The following is a 17,867-nucleotide window of genomic DNA, read 5'->3' as shown; positions in this document are numbered from 1 at the left end:
GACTAAGTATCTGAGAGTGAGAGAAGGGCCTGGGTGCAATCAAGTAGCACCCCCAATGGACTCCTCTTACCACATGATGTTTTGCTTATTTTAAAATACAGCCACCAGACTGAACCCACCGTGGTCTCAGAGGCTGACACACCCATGGGACACAGAGATGGTAGAACTAAGTGACTGTCACCCTGCCATATCCATGCCTGTTCCAGAGAAGAAGAGTCAGCAGAGTCATGGTTGGCCCAGGACCATCCCCTGCCCCTGAATCCACACACGCTCCAGCAGGAGAGCTGCATGAGGCCCTCCCAGCCGTGGGGACTGGCACCTGAACTCCTGTGCCTGCACTCCTGCAGGCAGCCCCAAGACCCAGGTGACTGATGGCCATGGACTGCTGCTGTGGGGCAGGTGGGGACCCTCCGTAGGAGAAATAAGTCTCTTGGCCAGTTTAGAATTTTCTTTCTTGACCCTCTCTTGGAACAAAAATTAAAAAAAAAAATACACGTAAGATTAAACAAGAGCTGCTTAAGATTCTTAAAAGGAGAGGTATGATGGGTGTCTTCCTTCTGCCTTTCTAGGTTTCCTCACAACTAAGTTGTGGCCGTCGGACCCCCTACAGTCTGCATGTCACCTCAATCCTCTCAGATCCCAGCAAAGCCTGGAATCCCCCCGTTTTCTCCCGTCCTTATTCTGAGCCTAGTGCAGATGCAGGTTTCCACGTAACAACGCTTTTCTTCCCAGCCCTTGATGGTGGATGTGGATGTCTGGAAAAATCCAAGTGCATTTTATTTTCATTACCTTGTCAGAACAGTCTGGAGAAGGCATCTCAGTTCAAATGTAAGTGACTGGATCATTTTATTGAATGGTAAGAAATTTAAAGAGCAAAGAGCCGTTGTAAATGCTACTTGTATTTTTTTTCCTCCAAAACTCCAATCTGGAATTGATTTTTCTTTCACACAGGGGCATTTCTACAGGAACAGGGTGCATGGCTGTGCTTAACTGCGTTTTCCATCCTAGTCTGTTCCTGTGGACGTCTAGAGAATAAGAATTAACCATCCTTGTCCTCTGCTGGGATGGTTCAGGCTGCCAAGTCATTTCCCAAGCCCATTATGAGACAGTCCTTTCTCGGGCTAGCTGCTTCAGTAGGAAACAGTGATCTGGTATGTGGGGTTTGCTCCGGGTTTCTGCATTTCTGGGTAAAAGGAAAACCTCTTAAATCGCTAAGTCATAAAACCTTTGGTAGTGAAGTCAAGTGGTATTCCCTCCAGACTCCTCTCCCATTGAATGAGGTCCAAAAAAACTCAGGGTTTTTTTTTTTTTTTTTTTTTTTTGGAGACAGGGTCTCACCCTGTAACCCAGGCTGGAGTACAGTGGTGCAATCAGGGTTCACAGGAGCCTCGACTTCCTGGACTCAAGCCATCCTCCCGCCTCAGCCTCCTGAGTAGCTGGGACTACAGGTATACACCACCATGCCGAGCTAACTGTTTTCCAGAGACAAGGTCTCACTATGTTGCCCAGGCTGGTCTTGAACTCCTGAGCTCAAGTGATCTTCCCAAAGTGCTGGGATTACAGGTGTGAGCCACTGCACCTGGCCCCAGTTTAATAATAACCAGAGCCACAACCCTCTCACAGTGACCCAGCCAAGCCCCAGTTACCTGCCTTACGCTGAGAGTGAAATTAGGAAGCGAGAAAGGAAAAGCCAGTTTTTCTACCAGCAGGCAACTTTCCCCTCTGAACAGGGACACTGGAGACTTATGTGCCAGCTGAGGCTGAACTAACTACTGTGTGACTCACTGCCTCAGCTAAAGCTTGCAACTTGAGAAGGAGGATGCCCCTTCTGTGGCGAACCCTCCGCGGGTCTGGCAGGCACCCAGCCTCTGAGCATGGCCTGGGAAGGAACCACTGCCCTGGGTTAGAGAATGCCATGTGAACACAAGACAAAGGATGCGGCAGGAGTTAACCATCCTCCCCTTCTGTCCCTCCAGAAGGCAGGGAGAAGCATCTCAGCCTGAATGCTGGCCTTCCCCAAATGGCCTACAGGGAAAGGCTGGGGAAAAGGAGCTTGATTCACTGCCCAGTACTTGTCTCATTTCCCAAGAATTTATCCAATTCTCAGCCACAGAGTAGGGTACCACCTGGGTCCCAGTGTGTTAGATAGTTTCAGGAAGGCACCTGGGAGCAAGGGCTGTGCTGGCCCTCTTGGCTTATCAGGGGGCTTCCCTGGTCATCCTCCAGCAGCAACTGTCTTAGCGCTGGGTGGCCAGCGTCCTGGGTTTGTAGACAGGGACATCTTTGTCCCAGAGTACAGGCCGCCCCTTGATAATGTCAGCTGCCTTCTCTGCGATCATGATTGTGGGGGCGTTCAGGTTGCCGCTGACCACGCTAGGCATGATGGAGGCATCGACAACCCTGAGGTTTTCCACCCCGAGGACCCTTGTCTGCGGATCCACCACGGCAGTGGGATCGGAGGGCTGGCCCATCTTACAGGTGCACGAGGGGTGGTAGGCGCTGTCGGCTTTTGCCCGCACAAAGGCGTCTATCTCTTTATCTGACTGAACGTGGCTTCCTGGCTGGAGCTCTTTCCCTCGGAATGGAGCCAGGGCTTCCTGTGCAAAAATTTCTCTGGTGAGCTTCACACACAGACGGAAATCCTCAATATCAGTTTCTGTCGAGGAAAAGAAACAGGTGAGGACCCCTCCTTTTGCCCGTGCTGGCCTCACTGGAAGATTCGCAGCATGGAGAGGCTCTGTAAGCTGTCTGAGGGGATAGTGTTTGGGGACAAAGTTCAGGGCCATGGGGGACTGAGCCAGCAGGCTGCTTGTCCCCTGTCCATAGCTGGTTAGACTGTGCCGTGTAGCTCAAAGGTAGCATCCTACATGGACACAGCCTGCCCAGAGGCTCAGGTTTCAATCAGGGGTCTGACTTATCGCTAGGGCAGGGATAAGTACACACACCCTTTCCCTGCCACAGTGTGGCTGTGGGCACACTGCAGCCATCGCTGGGCAAAACCCACCCAGTGGGTAGTGCTTGTTTTTGCTGCACGCAAGGAGGCAGGCCCAGGAATGAAATTTGCTTTTAGAGGCTGCTCAGAGTGACAGCAGGAAAAATGCTCTACCTACAGACCTGGCACCTGTATGGCGCGGCGCAGTCTCCCTGCACATCGCAGCAGATTGTTCTGAAAGCTGCAAATCTCCCCTACTGTCTAAACCCCAGGACTTCATTTCTTTCATGTGTCCCGGGACACTACGGGGCTGCCTATGCAAGTTTACAGCCTAAAGTGATGGGGCAGGGGATGACAGAGGGTCACTTGTGTCTTGGAAAGTGTAGTCCAAGGGTATGATTCAGGGATAAACAGGAACCCCACAAAGGCAAGCGTTTGTTCAAGCCCAGGAAGACACAGGTGGGTGAATTACCTGTTGATAAGTAGTTGGGCTGGATCACAGGGTGGTCCTGGGGATTGGCACTTCTCAGTTTGAGCCAGCCCACACTTGTGCCCCGCATGGGCCCCACATGTACCTAGAAGAACACAGAGGAAGGAGTGATGGTCCCTCCGTAGACATCCACAGTGAACTCCATCAACCCTGGTTTACCTGCAGGGTGGGCCTCTGCTTCCAGAATCAGTGGGGAGCAGATGCATGTTAGCATTTGTCCGCATGGTTTACCCACCTCCATGAGTGATTACAAACCACCTCAGTGAATCACTCTTTCATCCTGGCCTCATATTCCATGGCTCAAAGCTTTCAGAGGTGGTGACCCCAGGGCCAAGATAGCACCCCCCAGTCTGTCCCACTTCTGGTGCTAGGTCCCTAGTCTGCATGGAACAGTCATACCCTTGGACACACCACACAGACTGACACGCTGGGCAGCTGGAAGGCAGGGGACAGGCCACTGTGTCCCCCCCTCTGCAGCCATATGGCACCAGGGAGAAGGCTGCCTTGGAAGATGGGAGCATCTTCCTTCTTGGTGGTGGGAAGGAAACATCCTGAGAAGCTGAGGCTCCTCCAGCTGCTCACCTGGTAAGCCTCCTGCTGAGTGGGGACCCGCCCGTGGTCAATCACTTGGGATGGCAGGAAATGGAACTGGATGTCCGGGTGGGGGACCCCAGGCTGGCTGCGGATGAACCCACCTGTTTCCAGATGGGCAGTGGCTCCCTTCCCTGAGAAGCAGAAGAGGATGAGGCAGAAGAGCCAGTCAGGGCGTGGTAGGTGGGCCGGCTGCTCCTGGTTTCCCTCCTTTCTCCTGGCTGCTACTCTTCCTTTTCCTGGACTCCATTCTAGTGCCTGGACCCAAGTCCTGTCCACATCTGTTCACCTCCCACAGGGGGCTCACCCAGCACCACACCATGAAATGTCAGCTATTTGCCAAAAGGATGGCATCCGCTCCGCTCTCTACCTGGGCCAATTCTGCCATTGCCCACGCCACCTGCCTTACCGGCTCTTCCCACCACCCAGCACAGCACACAGCACATATTAGGTGTGTGAGAAATACAGGCTGAGTGGATGAGCAGGATTTCAAACTACCAGGCGCAGCTAGAAATCAAATGGAAAAGGCTGCAAAATGAATGCTGATTCTGCAGTCTAGCCCCAAAGTCTCCTCTCTCCACCTTTTCTCCTGGCTCGTTGGACCTCGCCTGCTGTCCAGCACAAGGCCATCCCTGCCCATCTGTAAGGAAGAGCAACCCCTAAGCCCTGAGGAGTCCCACCTCCAGCAGGCCCTGGGCAAAGTTCCTTGGCATGTGCTATTGCTTCTGGTCCTCGTTTCCACCTGCCAGGTTGAAACTGTGCCTCCCCATTTTGAAGATGAAAAACTGAGGATCAGGGCTAAGGTAAATGGCATAGTTCAGCATCAAACCCAGCACCCAGTGGCCAGAACCCTTGTTCAGCTCCTCAGGAAGGAGGTCTCAATGCTCACAGACAGTCTCCTCCCAGGTTACTGATGAGCGTGCTCACCTGTGAATTTCCAGAGCCACTCCAGACCAATGCAGACCTTCTGCAGGGGCTTCTGTGCTGAATGAAGAGTGATAGGGCGGGTGCATGCCTGCTGAATGTAGATCTCCAGGTGGTCTTGCAGGTTCTGGCCAACCCCTGATACGGGAAGGAGTGGTTAAGAAAATGGCTACCAAGGGGGCTCAGCTGCTTCTGAATATCCACTGGGTTTTGAAAAATTCTTTCCTATTCACTTATCTTCTGGACCAGCTCCTGCTCAGTCTCCTGGTCTCAGCTTAAAGACTGCCTCCAAGAGACACCACTCTTACACTCCTGGCCAAGTCTGGCCTGCCTCAGATGCTGCCAAGGCCACGTGTCCTTGTCACTCACTCCCAGGACGGCCTCTGGGTGCCCCTTGTCAGCCCTGCTCAGCAGCCCCCTATGTGAGGGCAGGGCCTACGCCTTCAGCAGGCACTGCCTGGTGAGCGGTCGCTGGATGGTGATGGCCAGAGGGGCAGACAGCAGCCTCACCCTCACCACAGCATGGAAGCAGCCCTGTCGTGCTACGCAGCCCTTGCATGAATTCATCCAAGCCTATTGGGACAGTGGGCAGGTCACCGTCATGAAGCAGCACTTCCCCGGGCCCCTCATGATGAAGCCTAAATGCACAAAGGCCCAGCTCTCCTGGAGTGGGGTTATCAAGGAGGGCAAGAGAGACAGCCCGGCCCTCAAGAGCATCAGAGACAGTTTATAAAATAAAGTTTACGTCTTAACGTGAAGAGCAGGCTCTGGAGCACGGAGCTGACCTCATTCATGCTCAGGGCAGCCAGCGAGTCCTGTGGATGGAAGGATGAGACCTGGACCCCTCTTGCCATAGAGTTGCCCTGGTGACACGCCCATGCCCGACCCAACGGGGCTTCATGGGCAGATACTCGCTGCTGCAGGGTGCCCTTCTCCAAGTGCAATAGGACAGCCACGGGAGGGAGAAGGAAAATAATGCAAGAATCGGGCCCCAGGGCTGACAGTGTCCAGTGAGGCCTGGGAAACCTTCAGGCTCACGGGGATGATGTGACAATTCCAAGGATGACTGACTGCCACCACCTCCCCACTCCATGCTAATAAGATACACTAAGCCATTTGTTGAGCAGAAACAGCCTCTGGGAAGCAGTAAAGAAGGGGGCTCACCAGGTAGGTGGCACACCACAGGGATGCCCAGTTTCTTGAGTTCATCAGCATTCCCGATGCCAGAGAGCATGAGCAGCTGCGGAGAGTTGATGGCACCTCCACTCAGAATCACCTCCTTGCTGGCGTAAGCCTGGAAGAGGTCCAGCCAGGTCACTCCCTGAAAAGCCAGCTGTTCCCCTGACTCACAGACCAGCGCCCCTGCTCTAGCCAGCACCATGAGAACATGGCCTTGGGATGTGGAATCCATGTGGCACACCCAACAGGCCCCAGAGCCAAGGAGAGGAAGCTCACTGAGTCACTGTTTGAAAGCAACCAGCAGGTAACTACAGCTAGACAGTAGTGATGGCCTTAGAAACAGGAGGGGAGGGCTTACATGAGATAAATGAAAGCAGGCATTCAAGTGAGTGGTTAAAGAGAGCAAGCAGTGAACCAGATCTACACGTGAAGCTGCAAAACGATCCGACCCCCTGCCCACACCACAGAAATACAGAGTACGATCACATTTATGGGTTCTAAAACCTCTAGTGCAAACCTATAGCTTTCCGTGAGGTCAGTGCCCTGAAATGGTGTGGAAAGTACTGGGGGACAGCCCTGAATTAGGCATGGCACAAGGGCACTGACACCACAGGCCCTTTCTAGGTGGCAGGACTGGGGGCTTCCTCACCTCCACCAGCCCACTGCCATCAGCTACTCGCCCCACCCCCACGCCAATCACAGGGAGGAGCACGTGGGGCTGGAGGTGTGAGGGCGTGACTCCTGCCCACTCTGAGCTGGACCACCAGGGTCACTGCCCACCCCCTTCTGCCAGGACCCCAGCTGCAGTCCACTCACCCTGTGGCTCTGGCCATTCTTGACATATTCCACACCCACTGCACGGGTGCCCTGAAATAGCACCCTGCTCACAAGTGTCTGGGCCTCGGCCTTGAGGTTGGTGCGGCTCAGTGCTGGGTGCAGGTAGGCACAAGCTGCACTCCACCGTTTGCCTGCAGGATGGAGTGAGGTGGTCAGGCACGGCTCTGCCCTCCCCTGGCACCTGGGCAGGAGGAAGGAGCTGGAGAAAGTGGATACGCCCAGCTCTGACTGCAAGTCCCACCTTCAAAGTAAAGCTGAGACGTAAAGACCCTGCCCTACTGAGTCCACATCAGCCCGGGGTCCCCTGGACCCAGGTGGAAAAGTACCCTTCACCCTCAAACGGGGACACACAGACCAGGAGCACGGCCAGAGGGGTGAGAGCCTTCAAGAGGCAGGCAGGAGCTCCGGGTCAGCCCTGGCTTGCCTCTGTCCTATTGTGAGCAAGGCCTTTCACCATGCTGTGCCTCGGTTTCCCCATATGCAAGTCCCTAGAGGACTTTAGGCTCTCTGTCCAGAGAGCTGATCCTCTCTTATCCACACCCCACACCAACACGGGCCAGAGGCGCAGAGAACGCCTAGGGTCACCATCCTGGGTCACTCTCAAGACTCTGGGTTGTACTCTTGGGGGGTATACTAAGCCAGATCTCTTCCCGCTCGTGCCAGCCTCAGTCTGCCCATGCCTCCTGACCATGCTGGAGCCAGGAGCCCAGAGCCCGGAGCCATGGGCTGAGATGGGTTGGGCTGGGGTAGGGGGTAGTGCTTTTAAAGAAAAGGCAGGCGGATGGGAAGGGAGGCCGCTACCTTCATGGATGGTCATGTCCATCCAGCCGAAGCCCTCCTGCTGGAAGCCATTCATGTCCTCGGTGAGCGGGTAGCCGGCCTGCTGTGCGGCCTCCAGGAATGCGCAGTGCAGCGGGTGGTTGGTCTTGCCCCGGGACACCCGCAGTGGGCCATCGGCGCCCCGGTACCGGCTGGCACCCAGCTCGTGGCCCTGCGCCTTGCGGAAGTAGGGCAGGCAGTGCGCGTAGTCCCAGCCACCGGCGCCCTGGCGCTGCCAGCGCTCGTAGTCCTCGGCGTGCCCACGAACGTAGACCATGGCGTTGAGGGATGAGGAGCCGCCCCAGACGCGGCCTCGTGGCCAGTACAGCACGCGGCCGTCCAGGCCCCGCTGCGCCTCTGTGTGGTAGCACCAGTTGTACCTGTTGTCGCACAGGTTGGCCACCAGGGCCGCGGGCATGTGGATCCTCCACAAGAGCCGCTTGCTCCCGGCGCGGACGTCCTTGGGCCCGGCCTCCAGCAGCAGCACGCGCTCGGCAGGGTCCTCTGTGAGCCTCCCGGCCAGCACGCAGCCCGCCGAGCCCGCGCCCACCACCACGTAGCTGTACTCGTCCCGGCTCTCGGAGCCCGTGCTGGCCAGGGCCCGGGCACCCAGGGGTTGCTGCTGCCCCAGGGCTCCCCGTGCCAGGGCTCCAAGCCAGCCCAGGCCTCGCAGGAGACACCACATGCTTCTATCTAGCCCAAGTCCTCGGATCCACGGAGGGGAATGAGATGACTCACTTCTCCCTGAAACAGGAAAAGGGGCTTTAAAAATCTTAACTCCGCACGCACGTAAGGCAAAGTTCCAGGGTATGCTCACCAACGGCCTGCCCGGGCAGGGTGCAGCAGGCCCAGCCCGAGGTGGCTGCTCAAAGGAACTAGGAGGAGGAAGTGAGGGGAACACAGAAATTTCAGAACTGTTTTGTATGTACCAGGATGGACAGGCACAGGGCAGGGGGTGGGGCAGCAGAAAGGCCCCCCCACCCCCAACTGAGGGGTAAAATGCTTCCCTGTGCCCTGTGTATGAACCTGGAGACTGGGCTGGAGTTCGCCTGCTGGAAGGCAGGGGAGCGAAGGGCTTTCCAAGGGAGAAAGAAAACAGAGTACTTGTACTCATCCCTTCAAGACAGCGGGCTCAGCCCCTACCATGTGCTAGGCACTGTTCCCTGCCCCACCCAGTTCTTGTAGCAATACACAGAAAGACATCTGCTTTCAAAACAGATGGTTTAGGGTCTGGGAGAAGGACAAGACTTAAATAACTGAAGGAAGATCAGCATGAGAGGCACAAGACTGTAGAGCTCAAAGCCTTTGACCCAAGGGGCCATGGAGTGCACTAGAGGGGTTTTAAGCAGGGTCAGGATTAGAGCTACACTCTTCAAAGATCACTCTGTAGAATGCTAGTGTTTAACAAAAACGGCAATAGCTTTGAAAGGGCCCTTTCCTAACAATGTTCAAATCAATCCCAGCATAGTGCACAGAGGTAGGAAAAAAAAAAAAAAAACAGGATATGTCATGAAAACCTCCACTGAAAAGAACACCTGACAACACCCCACCCATGAGGCTCAGACCAACAAGGCCTGCCCAAGACTGAGTCTGAAACAAAAAGAAACCCTGATAAATCTCTCCACCCCTTCCACAAGCCCTGCATCAAGTAACAGCAGCCTACCACTGGAGTGCAGAGGCTTGTTCTCCTCCTCCTCCCCACTGTTACAGGCATAGGAGACAGAGGTGGCGGGGCTTCCTGAATGGTATGTCTGAGGCTGCTGGAACACTGAGAAGAACTCTTCAGCGCTCCAGGCCCCACACCACTCCCCACCAGACTGACAACACTCCACACTAACAACCCAACAGAACGAAAGACAGGTCCTTTGCTAGGCATACTGTTTACCTCAGTCTCCACTATCCCGTTACACACAAGGTCTAGCATTCAATAAAAAATTAGGATACATCCCAAAAAGCAAGGCAAATAAATGACTCCTTATCAAGAGATAAAGTAGTCAACAGAAACAGACCAAGGAGTAATGTACCCAGATGTTAGAACCCATCAAACAAGGGCTTTAATCAAGGTGAACATTATAAAAGATATAATTGAAAAGGTGGACAACATATTGAACAGATAGGAAATTTCAGACAAGCATTGAAAACTATAGAAAGAAACATAAATGCAAGAAAAAACACAATGTTAGAGATGAACAATTTTTAATTGAATATAGCACAGAAAAGAATCTGGAAATATAAAGAGGGAAAGAGAGAAAAAACAACTCTGGAACAATATCAAACTAAAGTATGGATAACTGGAGTCTGAGAGGGAAATAGTGGGGAAGGAGGGCCAGGGGGAAAGAAGAACAGACAGAGAACAAGCAAGGAGAAATATTTGAAGAGATAATTGCAGAGACATTCCCAAAAGGAGTGCAAGACAAAACACCATGGATTCAAGAAGATTAGAGCATCCCAAGCAGGATTAGTACAAAAACATATTTAAATACATCATAGTTAAGCTGCTGAAACTTCGAAATAAAGAGAAAATCATCAACATAACCAGACAAAAAACATATGCAGAGGAATAAATATAACAATGACAGCAAAATTCTCAGAAAACATGCAATCCAGAAGATAATGGAGTGACAACTTTAAATACTAAAAGGAAAAACAAAAAAAACTCTAGTCCTAGTTTACTGAAATTGAAAAGTTATCTATACCCAGGAATACATCTTTAAAAATAAAGTAGATGATAATTTAGATGAAATGGACTAATTCCTTGAAAGATACAAGCTGCCAAAACTCACACAAGAAGAAAGACACTCCAAATAAGCCAATATCTATTAAAGAAATTGAATCAACAATTGATAACCTTCCAAAACAGCACCAAGCTTGACTAAGTTCACTGGTGATTTCTATCAACCATTTAAGGAAGAAATTATACCAGTACTGTACAGTCTCTTCTAGAAGATAGAAACAGAGGGATTACTTTCTGACTCATTCTGTGAGGCCAGCATCACCCTCATAACAAAACCAGACAAAGACATTACAATAAAAAAACACTACAGACCAATATCTTTCATGAACATAGATAAAAACACTCAACAAAAATATTAGAAAATTGAATCAAAGTATGTATAGAAAGAATTACATACCACAACCAAGTGGGCTTTATCTCAGGTATGCAAGACTAGTTCAACATTCAAAAATAATCAACAGGCTGAAAAAGAAAACTCACATGATCATATTAACAGATGCAGAAAAAGCATTTGACAAAATTTAACACCCATTAATGATAGAAACTCTCAGTAAACCAAGAGTAGAAGGAAACTTCCTCAACTTGGTAAAGAATATCTACAAAAACCCTACAACTAACATCATACCTGATGGTAAAAAAACTCAAAGCTTTCCCATTAACCAGGAATGAGGCAAGGATGTCCTTTTGAACCACTCCTTTTCGGTATTTTACTGGAAGTCCTATCTAATGTCATAATACAAGAAAAGGAAATAAAAGGTACACAGATTGGGAAGGAAGAAATGAAACTGTCTTTGTTTGCTAATGATATGATTGCTTATGTAGAAAATCTAAAAGAATCAACAAAAATTCCTGGAACTAATAAGCAATTATAGCAAGGTTTCAGGATACAAGGTTAATATATAAAAGCCAATGGCTTTCCTACATACCAACAACAAATAAGTGAAATTTGAAATTAAAAACACAATACCATTTAAATTAGCACCCCAGGCTGGGCACAGTGGATCATATATTCCAACACTTCGGGAGGCTAAGGTGAGACGATCACTTGAGGCCAGGAGTTTGAGACCAGCCCGAGCAACATAGCAAGACCCCATCTGATATGGTTTGGATTTGTCTCCCTGCCCAAATCTCTTGTCGAATTGTAATCACCAATGTTGGAGGAGATGATTGGATTATAGGGGAGACTTCCCTCTTGCAGTTCTCATGATAGTGAATTCTCACGAGATCTGGTTGTTTACAAGTGTGTGGCACCTCCCCTTCCTCCCTCTCTTCCTACTGCTACAGCCACGTGAGACATGCCTGCTTCCCCTTCGCCTTCTGCCATGATTGTAAGTTTCCTGAGGCCTCCCCAGCCATGTTTCCTGTAAAGTCTGTGGAACCATGAGCCAATTAAATCTCTTTTCTTATAAATTACCTAGACTCGGATAGTTCCTTATAGCAATGAGAGAACAGACTAAATATCCCATTTCTACAAAAATAAATAACTAATAAAAAATAAATTAATTGGGTGTGGTGGTGCATACCTGCTGTCCTAGCTTGAGGCTGCAGAGAGCTATGATTGAGCCACTGCACTCCAGCCCTCCAGCTTGGACTACTGCACCTCCACCTAAGTGACAGCAAGACCCTGTCCCTAAATAAATATAAGCATCGCAAAGAAATACTTAGGTATAAATCTAACAAAATATGTACAAGATCTATATGAGGAAAACTATGAAACCCTGATGAAATTTAAAAACTAAATAAATGGAGAGATATTTCATGTTTGCAAACTGGAAGGCTCAATATTGTCAAGATGTCAGTTCTTCTCAACTTCATCTACAAATTCAATGTAGTCCCAGTTAAAACCACAGCAAGTTATTTTGCAGATATTAACAAACTGTTTCAAAATATATATGTAGAGGCAAAAGACCCAGAATGGCCAACACAATACTGAAAGTGAAAAAGCAAAGTTGGAGGACTGACACTGCTCAACTTCAAGATTTACTATAAAGTTACAGTAATCAAAACAGTGTCATATTGGTGAATAGATCAATGGAACAGAACAGAGGGCCCAGAAATAGACCCATATAAATATAGCCAACTGATCTTTGACAAATCAGCAAAGGCAGCACAATAGAGCAAGAAAGTCTTCTCAACAAAGGGAGCTGGAATAACTAGACATATACACACACACACAAAGTAAATATAGACAAAGACCTTACACCCTGCACAAAAATTAACTCAAAATGGATCACAGACCTAAATGTAAAATATAAAACTATAAAATTCCTTGAAGATAGTAAAGCAGAAATAACATCTAGATGACCTTGGGTTTGATGATGACTTTTTGTATTATAATACCAAAGGCACAGCCCAGGAAAGAATTGATAAGCCTAGACTTCAATCAAATGTGAGTTTTCTACTTTGCTAAAGACACTATCAAGAGAATTAAAAGACAAGTCACAGACTAGAAGTAAATCTTTGCAAAAGATGTATCTTATAAAGGACTACTATGTAAATACACAAATAAGTATATTCTTAAAACTCAATAACAGATAACCTGATTAAAGTATGGCCCAAAGACCTTAACAAGTACCCCACTAAAGAGGAGAGACAGATGGCAAAGATGCATATGAGAAGATCCTCCATATCATATGTCATCAGGAAAATGCAAATTAAAACAACAGTGAGACACTACTACACACATTATTAGAATGGTCAAAATCCAGACACTGACAACATCAAATGCTGACAAGGACGTGAAGCAACAGGAACTTTCATTCATGGCTGGTGGGAATGCTAAATGGTACAGCCGCTTTGGAAGACAGTTTGGTGATTTCTTGTAAAAATCAACACACTCTTACCATATGATCTAGCAATTGTGCTCCTTGGTATTTACCCAAAGGAAGTGAACACTATGTCCAAACAAAAAGCAGGAAATAAATATTTACAGCAGTTTTATTCATAACTGGCCAAAGCTGGAAGCAACCAAGATATCCTTCAGTAGGTGAATGGATAAATAAACTGGTACATCCAGACAATGGAATATCATTTAGTGCTAAAAAGAAATGAGCCAGGAAGAATGAAAAAAGCAAGGAGGAAACTTAAATGCATATTACTAAGTAAAAGAAGCCAATCAGAAAAGGCTACAAACCGTATGAGTTCAACGACATTACATCCTGAAAAAGGCAAAACTATGGAGACAGTAAAACGATCAGTGGTTGCCAGGAGTTTGGATAGTGATAAACAGGCAGACCAAAGAGGATTTTGAGAGTGGGAAACTACTCTCTTTTCTGTACAGTGGTGAATACAGGTCATTATATATTTGTCCAAACCTATAGAATGTGCAATACCAAGAGTGAACCCTAATGTAAACTATGGGCTTTAGGTGATAATGATGTGCCAATATAGGTTTATCATTTGTAATAAATGTACCACTTTAGTGGGAGGATGTTAATGGGAGGATTATGCATGTGTGAGGGCAAAAGTTATACAGGAAAGCTCTTCACCTTCTTCTCAATTTTGCTGTGAGCCTAAAACTGCCTTTTTAAAAAGTATTTTAAAACTATAATAGACCCTGACTCCATTTTTTTTTTTTTTTTTTTTTTTTTTTTTAAGTAGAGACGGGGTTTCACCATGTTAGCCAGGATGGTCTCGATCTCCTGACCTCGTGATCCACCTGTCTGACTCCATTTTTGATGTTTCACTACTGACAGCTTTCAAGCTCTATCCCTCCCTCTTCCCCTCTTGCCCCACACCTGGGCAAGTGAATAAAAAAGCCCTGGCACTCCTGCCCGGAGTATCAATGGGGAGGTTCACGTCATGCAAATCCAATTCATGTGTGGGATGCTCACCTTGACTCCACTCCCTAACTATACTAAAAACCAGGAACACTCGCCCCTTCCTTCACAGTCTAGCCATTGCAGACCAGCCTGGGTGCTTGCCCTGCTCTCCCTATAAAGCTCCATTATGTGAGCAGTAAACCCTATCATAGCCACTTGGTAATGTGTGTGATGTCATTAGTCTCAACATTCAAACCAACTTTGGGTAGTGGGGGGTTGATCCCATCCTCCATGGGTAACCACAAGACAAAACAATACCACTTACAAGAGCATCAGGAAACATGACATTTTAAGTTTAGTAATAAACTTAAAATACATGCAGGACCTATACACTGAGAACTACAAAACATTGACAGAAGTTAAAGATGACCTAAATAAACAACATGAATAGGAAGACCCAATATTGTTACGATGTCAATTTTCCCCAAATTGATTTATAGATTCGATGCAATGCCAATCTCAGCCGGCTTTTTTTTTTTTTTTTTTGGTGGAAATGGAAATGCTGATTTCAAAATGTATATGGAAATACAAAGGACATAGAAAAAGTTATCGTTCAGTTGGTCATACAAAGAAACCCCAGACAGCAGTGAAAATGAAGAAAACGTAGCACCTTACATCAACATGGACGAATCCTAAAAATATATTCAGCACACAAAAAGAAAATTATAGGAGGTTGTGGCCTAAATGAGATTATAGATATCTGTCTTCACATAAATTTGTATATATGTGAAGTTTTAAAACATGAAATTCATATATGCACCAAATATCAGGGCCCCAAAATAGACGTAGCAAACAATGACAGATTTGAAGGGAGAAATAAACAGACCTACGATCATAACTGGAGACTTCAATACTCCGATTTCAGTAATGGACAGAAGCCAGACAGAAGATCAGTAAGGAAATAGAGGATTTGAATAACACTATAAACCAGCTGGAGACCTAACAGATATATACAAAACATTCACTACAACAAGAGAATACACACTTTTTCCAAGTGCACATGGAACATTCTGCAGGACAGACCATATGTTAGGCAACAAAACAAGTCTTAATACATCTTAAAAGACTGAAATCAGGGAGGAGAAGAGCAAGATGGCAAAGTTCTCTTTGCTCCCTCGATCATCCCCCTCGTCCCCCACCCCACAGGAACACCAAGTTTGACAACTATCTGCACCAAGGGAGCAATTTCATAGCAACCAAAAATCAGGCACCAGCTGGCCACAGTGGAGGAGAGCACCAAGAGGGCTCTTGGTTCCCTGATTCCAGGCCTTGGCTCTTAGGTGGCCTTTCCGGACGAACCCTGGACCACAGGGGAGCCCACTGCCCTGAAGGGTGAGTCTCAGGCCTGGCAGCATTCACCACAAGCTGACTGAAGAGCCCTTGGGCCTTAAGTGAATGCGGGTGGTATCCTGGCAGCCCTCCCTGTGGGCCTGTGGTGGTCGCCATGGTGTGAGGCCCCTCTGCCTGTGGAAAGGAAAGGGAAAAGTGGGAAGGACTGTGTCACATGGTATGAGTGCCAGCTCAGCTGCAGTAGAATAGAACATGAGGTAGCTTTCTAAGGTTTTTGACTCCAGTAGCTGGCTCCTGGACAGCATCTCTAGACCTGCCCGGGGCCTGGGAAAACTTGCCGCCCCAAAGGGAAGGCCACAAGCCTGGCTGGCTTCACTGCTGGATGACTATAGAGCCCTGAGGCCTTGTGTGAATACAGACGGTAGCCATGTAGTGGTTACAGCAGGCCTTGGGCAAGACCCAGTCCTGTACTGATTTTAGGTCTGACCCAGCACAGTCCCATTGGTGGTGGCCACAGGGGTGCTTGTTTCACCCTACCTGTAGATAAGTTATAGTTCATCAAAATTAAACAATTTACTGCATCAAAGGACACTCTCAAGAATGAAATGACAATCCATAGGAGAAAATATTTGCACACCATATATCTGATAAGAGATTAATATCTAGAATATGTTTAAAACTATAACTCAACAACAAACAACCCAAATAGAAAATGGTCAAAGGACTTGAATAGACATTCTCTAAGAAAGAAACACAAATGGCCAATAAACACATGAAAAGATGCTCAGCATCACTAATCATTATGAAAATATAAATCAAAATCACAGTGAATTACCACCTCACACCCATCAGGATGGCTATAATAAAGGTTGCAGTAAGCCGAGATGGCGCCACTGCACTCCAGCCTGGCAACAGAGCTGGACTCCATCGAAGGGAAAGGGAAGGGAAAGGGAAGGGAAAGGGAAGGGAAAGGGAAGGGAAAGGAAAGGGAAAGGGAAGCAAAGTGGAAGTGAAGGGGAAGCGAAGGAGAAGGGAAAGGGAAGGGAAAGGGAAGAGGAAGGGAAAGGGAAGAGGAAGGGAAGGGAAAGGAAGAGAAAGGAAGGGAAGGGAAAGGAAGGGAAAGGGAAGGGAAGGGAAAGGGAAGAGGAAGGGAAGGGAAGGGAAAGGAAGGGAAAGGAAAGGAAAGGAAAGGGAAAGAAAGGTAAAGAAAGGGAAAGGGAAAGGAAAGGAAGAAAAGAAAGGAAGGAAGGAAAAGAAAAAGAAAGAAAGAGAAAAGTAACAAGTGTTGATGAGATGAGGATATGAAGAAATGGGAACCTTTGCACACTGCTGGTAGGAATGTAAAATGTTGCAAATTCTGTGGAAGACAGGTTAGCAGTTTCTCGAAAAGCTAAACACAGACCATGTGATCCAGTAATTCCACTCCTAGGTGTATACTCCAAAAACCTGAAAGCAGAAACTTGAACAGCTATTCTTACACCAATGTTTACAGCATCATTATTCACAATAGCAAAAAGGTGGAAACAACTCAAATGTCTATCAGCAGGTGAGCAGGGCCAGGCGCGGTGGCTCACACCTGTAATCCCAGCACTTTGGGAGGTCTAGGTGGGCAGATCACGAGGTCAGGAGATAGAGACCATCCTGGCTAACACGGTGAAACCCCGTCTCTACTAAAAATACAAAAAATTAGCCGGGCATGGTGGTGGGCACCTGTAGTCCCAGCTACTCGGGAGACTGAGGCAGGAGAATGGAGTGAACCAGGATCGTGCCACTGCACTCCAGCCTGGGTGACATAGCGAGACTCTGTCTCAAAAACAAACAAAAATAGGTGAGTAGATAAACAAAACGTGGTGTGTGTGTGTGTGTGTGTTTGTGTGTATGTGTGTATATATATAATAGTATATTATTCAGCCTTAGAAAGGAATGAAATTCTGGCACATGCTACAACTTGGCTGCACCTTGAAAACATTATGCTAAGTGAAATAAGCCAGACACCAAAGGACAAATATTGTATGATTCCACTTACATCGAGTTACCCAGAACAGACAAATCCATAGAAACAGAAAATAGATTAGAGGTTACTAGGGGATGAGGGGAAGGGAAACAAGGAGCTATTGTTTGGGGGAACAGAGCTTCTGTTTGAGGTGATGGAAAAAAATTTGGAAACGGATAGTGGTGGTGATGAGTGCACAACACTGTGAATATACCTAATGCCACTGAATTACACTTAAAATGGTTAAATCACCAACA

The 17,867-nt window shown here is 48.0% G+C and overlaps 1 protein-coding gene across 2 annotated transcripts in view; it reads right to left on the bottom strand.

The window, feature by feature from the left end:
• Nucleotides 1–817: 817 nt before the first annotated feature.
• CHDH (choline dehydrogenase) overlaps nucleotides 818–17,867 on the bottom strand; it is a 31,306-nt gene continuing 14,256 nt past the window's right edge. For both annotated transcript variants that reach the window (XM_017851889.1, XM_017851890.1), the window contains 7 exons: nucleotides 7,755–8,516; nucleotides 6,933–7,084; nucleotides 6,102–6,231; nucleotides 4,941–5,075; nucleotides 4,005–4,147; nucleotides 3,405–3,507; nucleotides 818–2,656 (listed from right to left, as the gene is read on the bottom strand). In XM_017851889.1, the coding sequence (XP_017707378.1) occupies nucleotides 2,238–2,656; nucleotides 3,405–3,507; nucleotides 4,005–4,147; nucleotides 4,941–5,075; nucleotides 6,102–6,231; nucleotides 6,933–7,084; nucleotides 7,755–8,457 (1,785 nt within the window). In that variant the 5' untranslated portion in view covers nucleotides 8,458–8,516 and the 3' untranslated portion in view covers nucleotides 818–2,237. The remainder of the gene's footprint in view (nucleotides 2,657–3,404; nucleotides 3,508–4,004; nucleotides 4,148–4,940; nucleotides 5,076–6,101; nucleotides 6,232–6,932; nucleotides 7,085–7,754; nucleotides 8,517–17,867) is intronic.

This window comes from Rhinopithecus bieti, unplaced genomic scaffold, assembly GCF_001698545.2.
Source record: "Rhinopithecus bieti isolate Rb0 unplaced genomic scaffold, ASM169854v2 scaffold_33647, whole genome shotgun sequence".
Classification (NCBI taxonomy): domain Eukaryota; kingdom Metazoa; phylum Chordata; class Mammalia; order Primates; family Cercopithecidae; genus Rhinopithecus; species Rhinopithecus bieti.
Note: the sequence above shows the minus strand (reverse complement) of the source record. Positions and strands in the feature narration are given on the sequence as shown.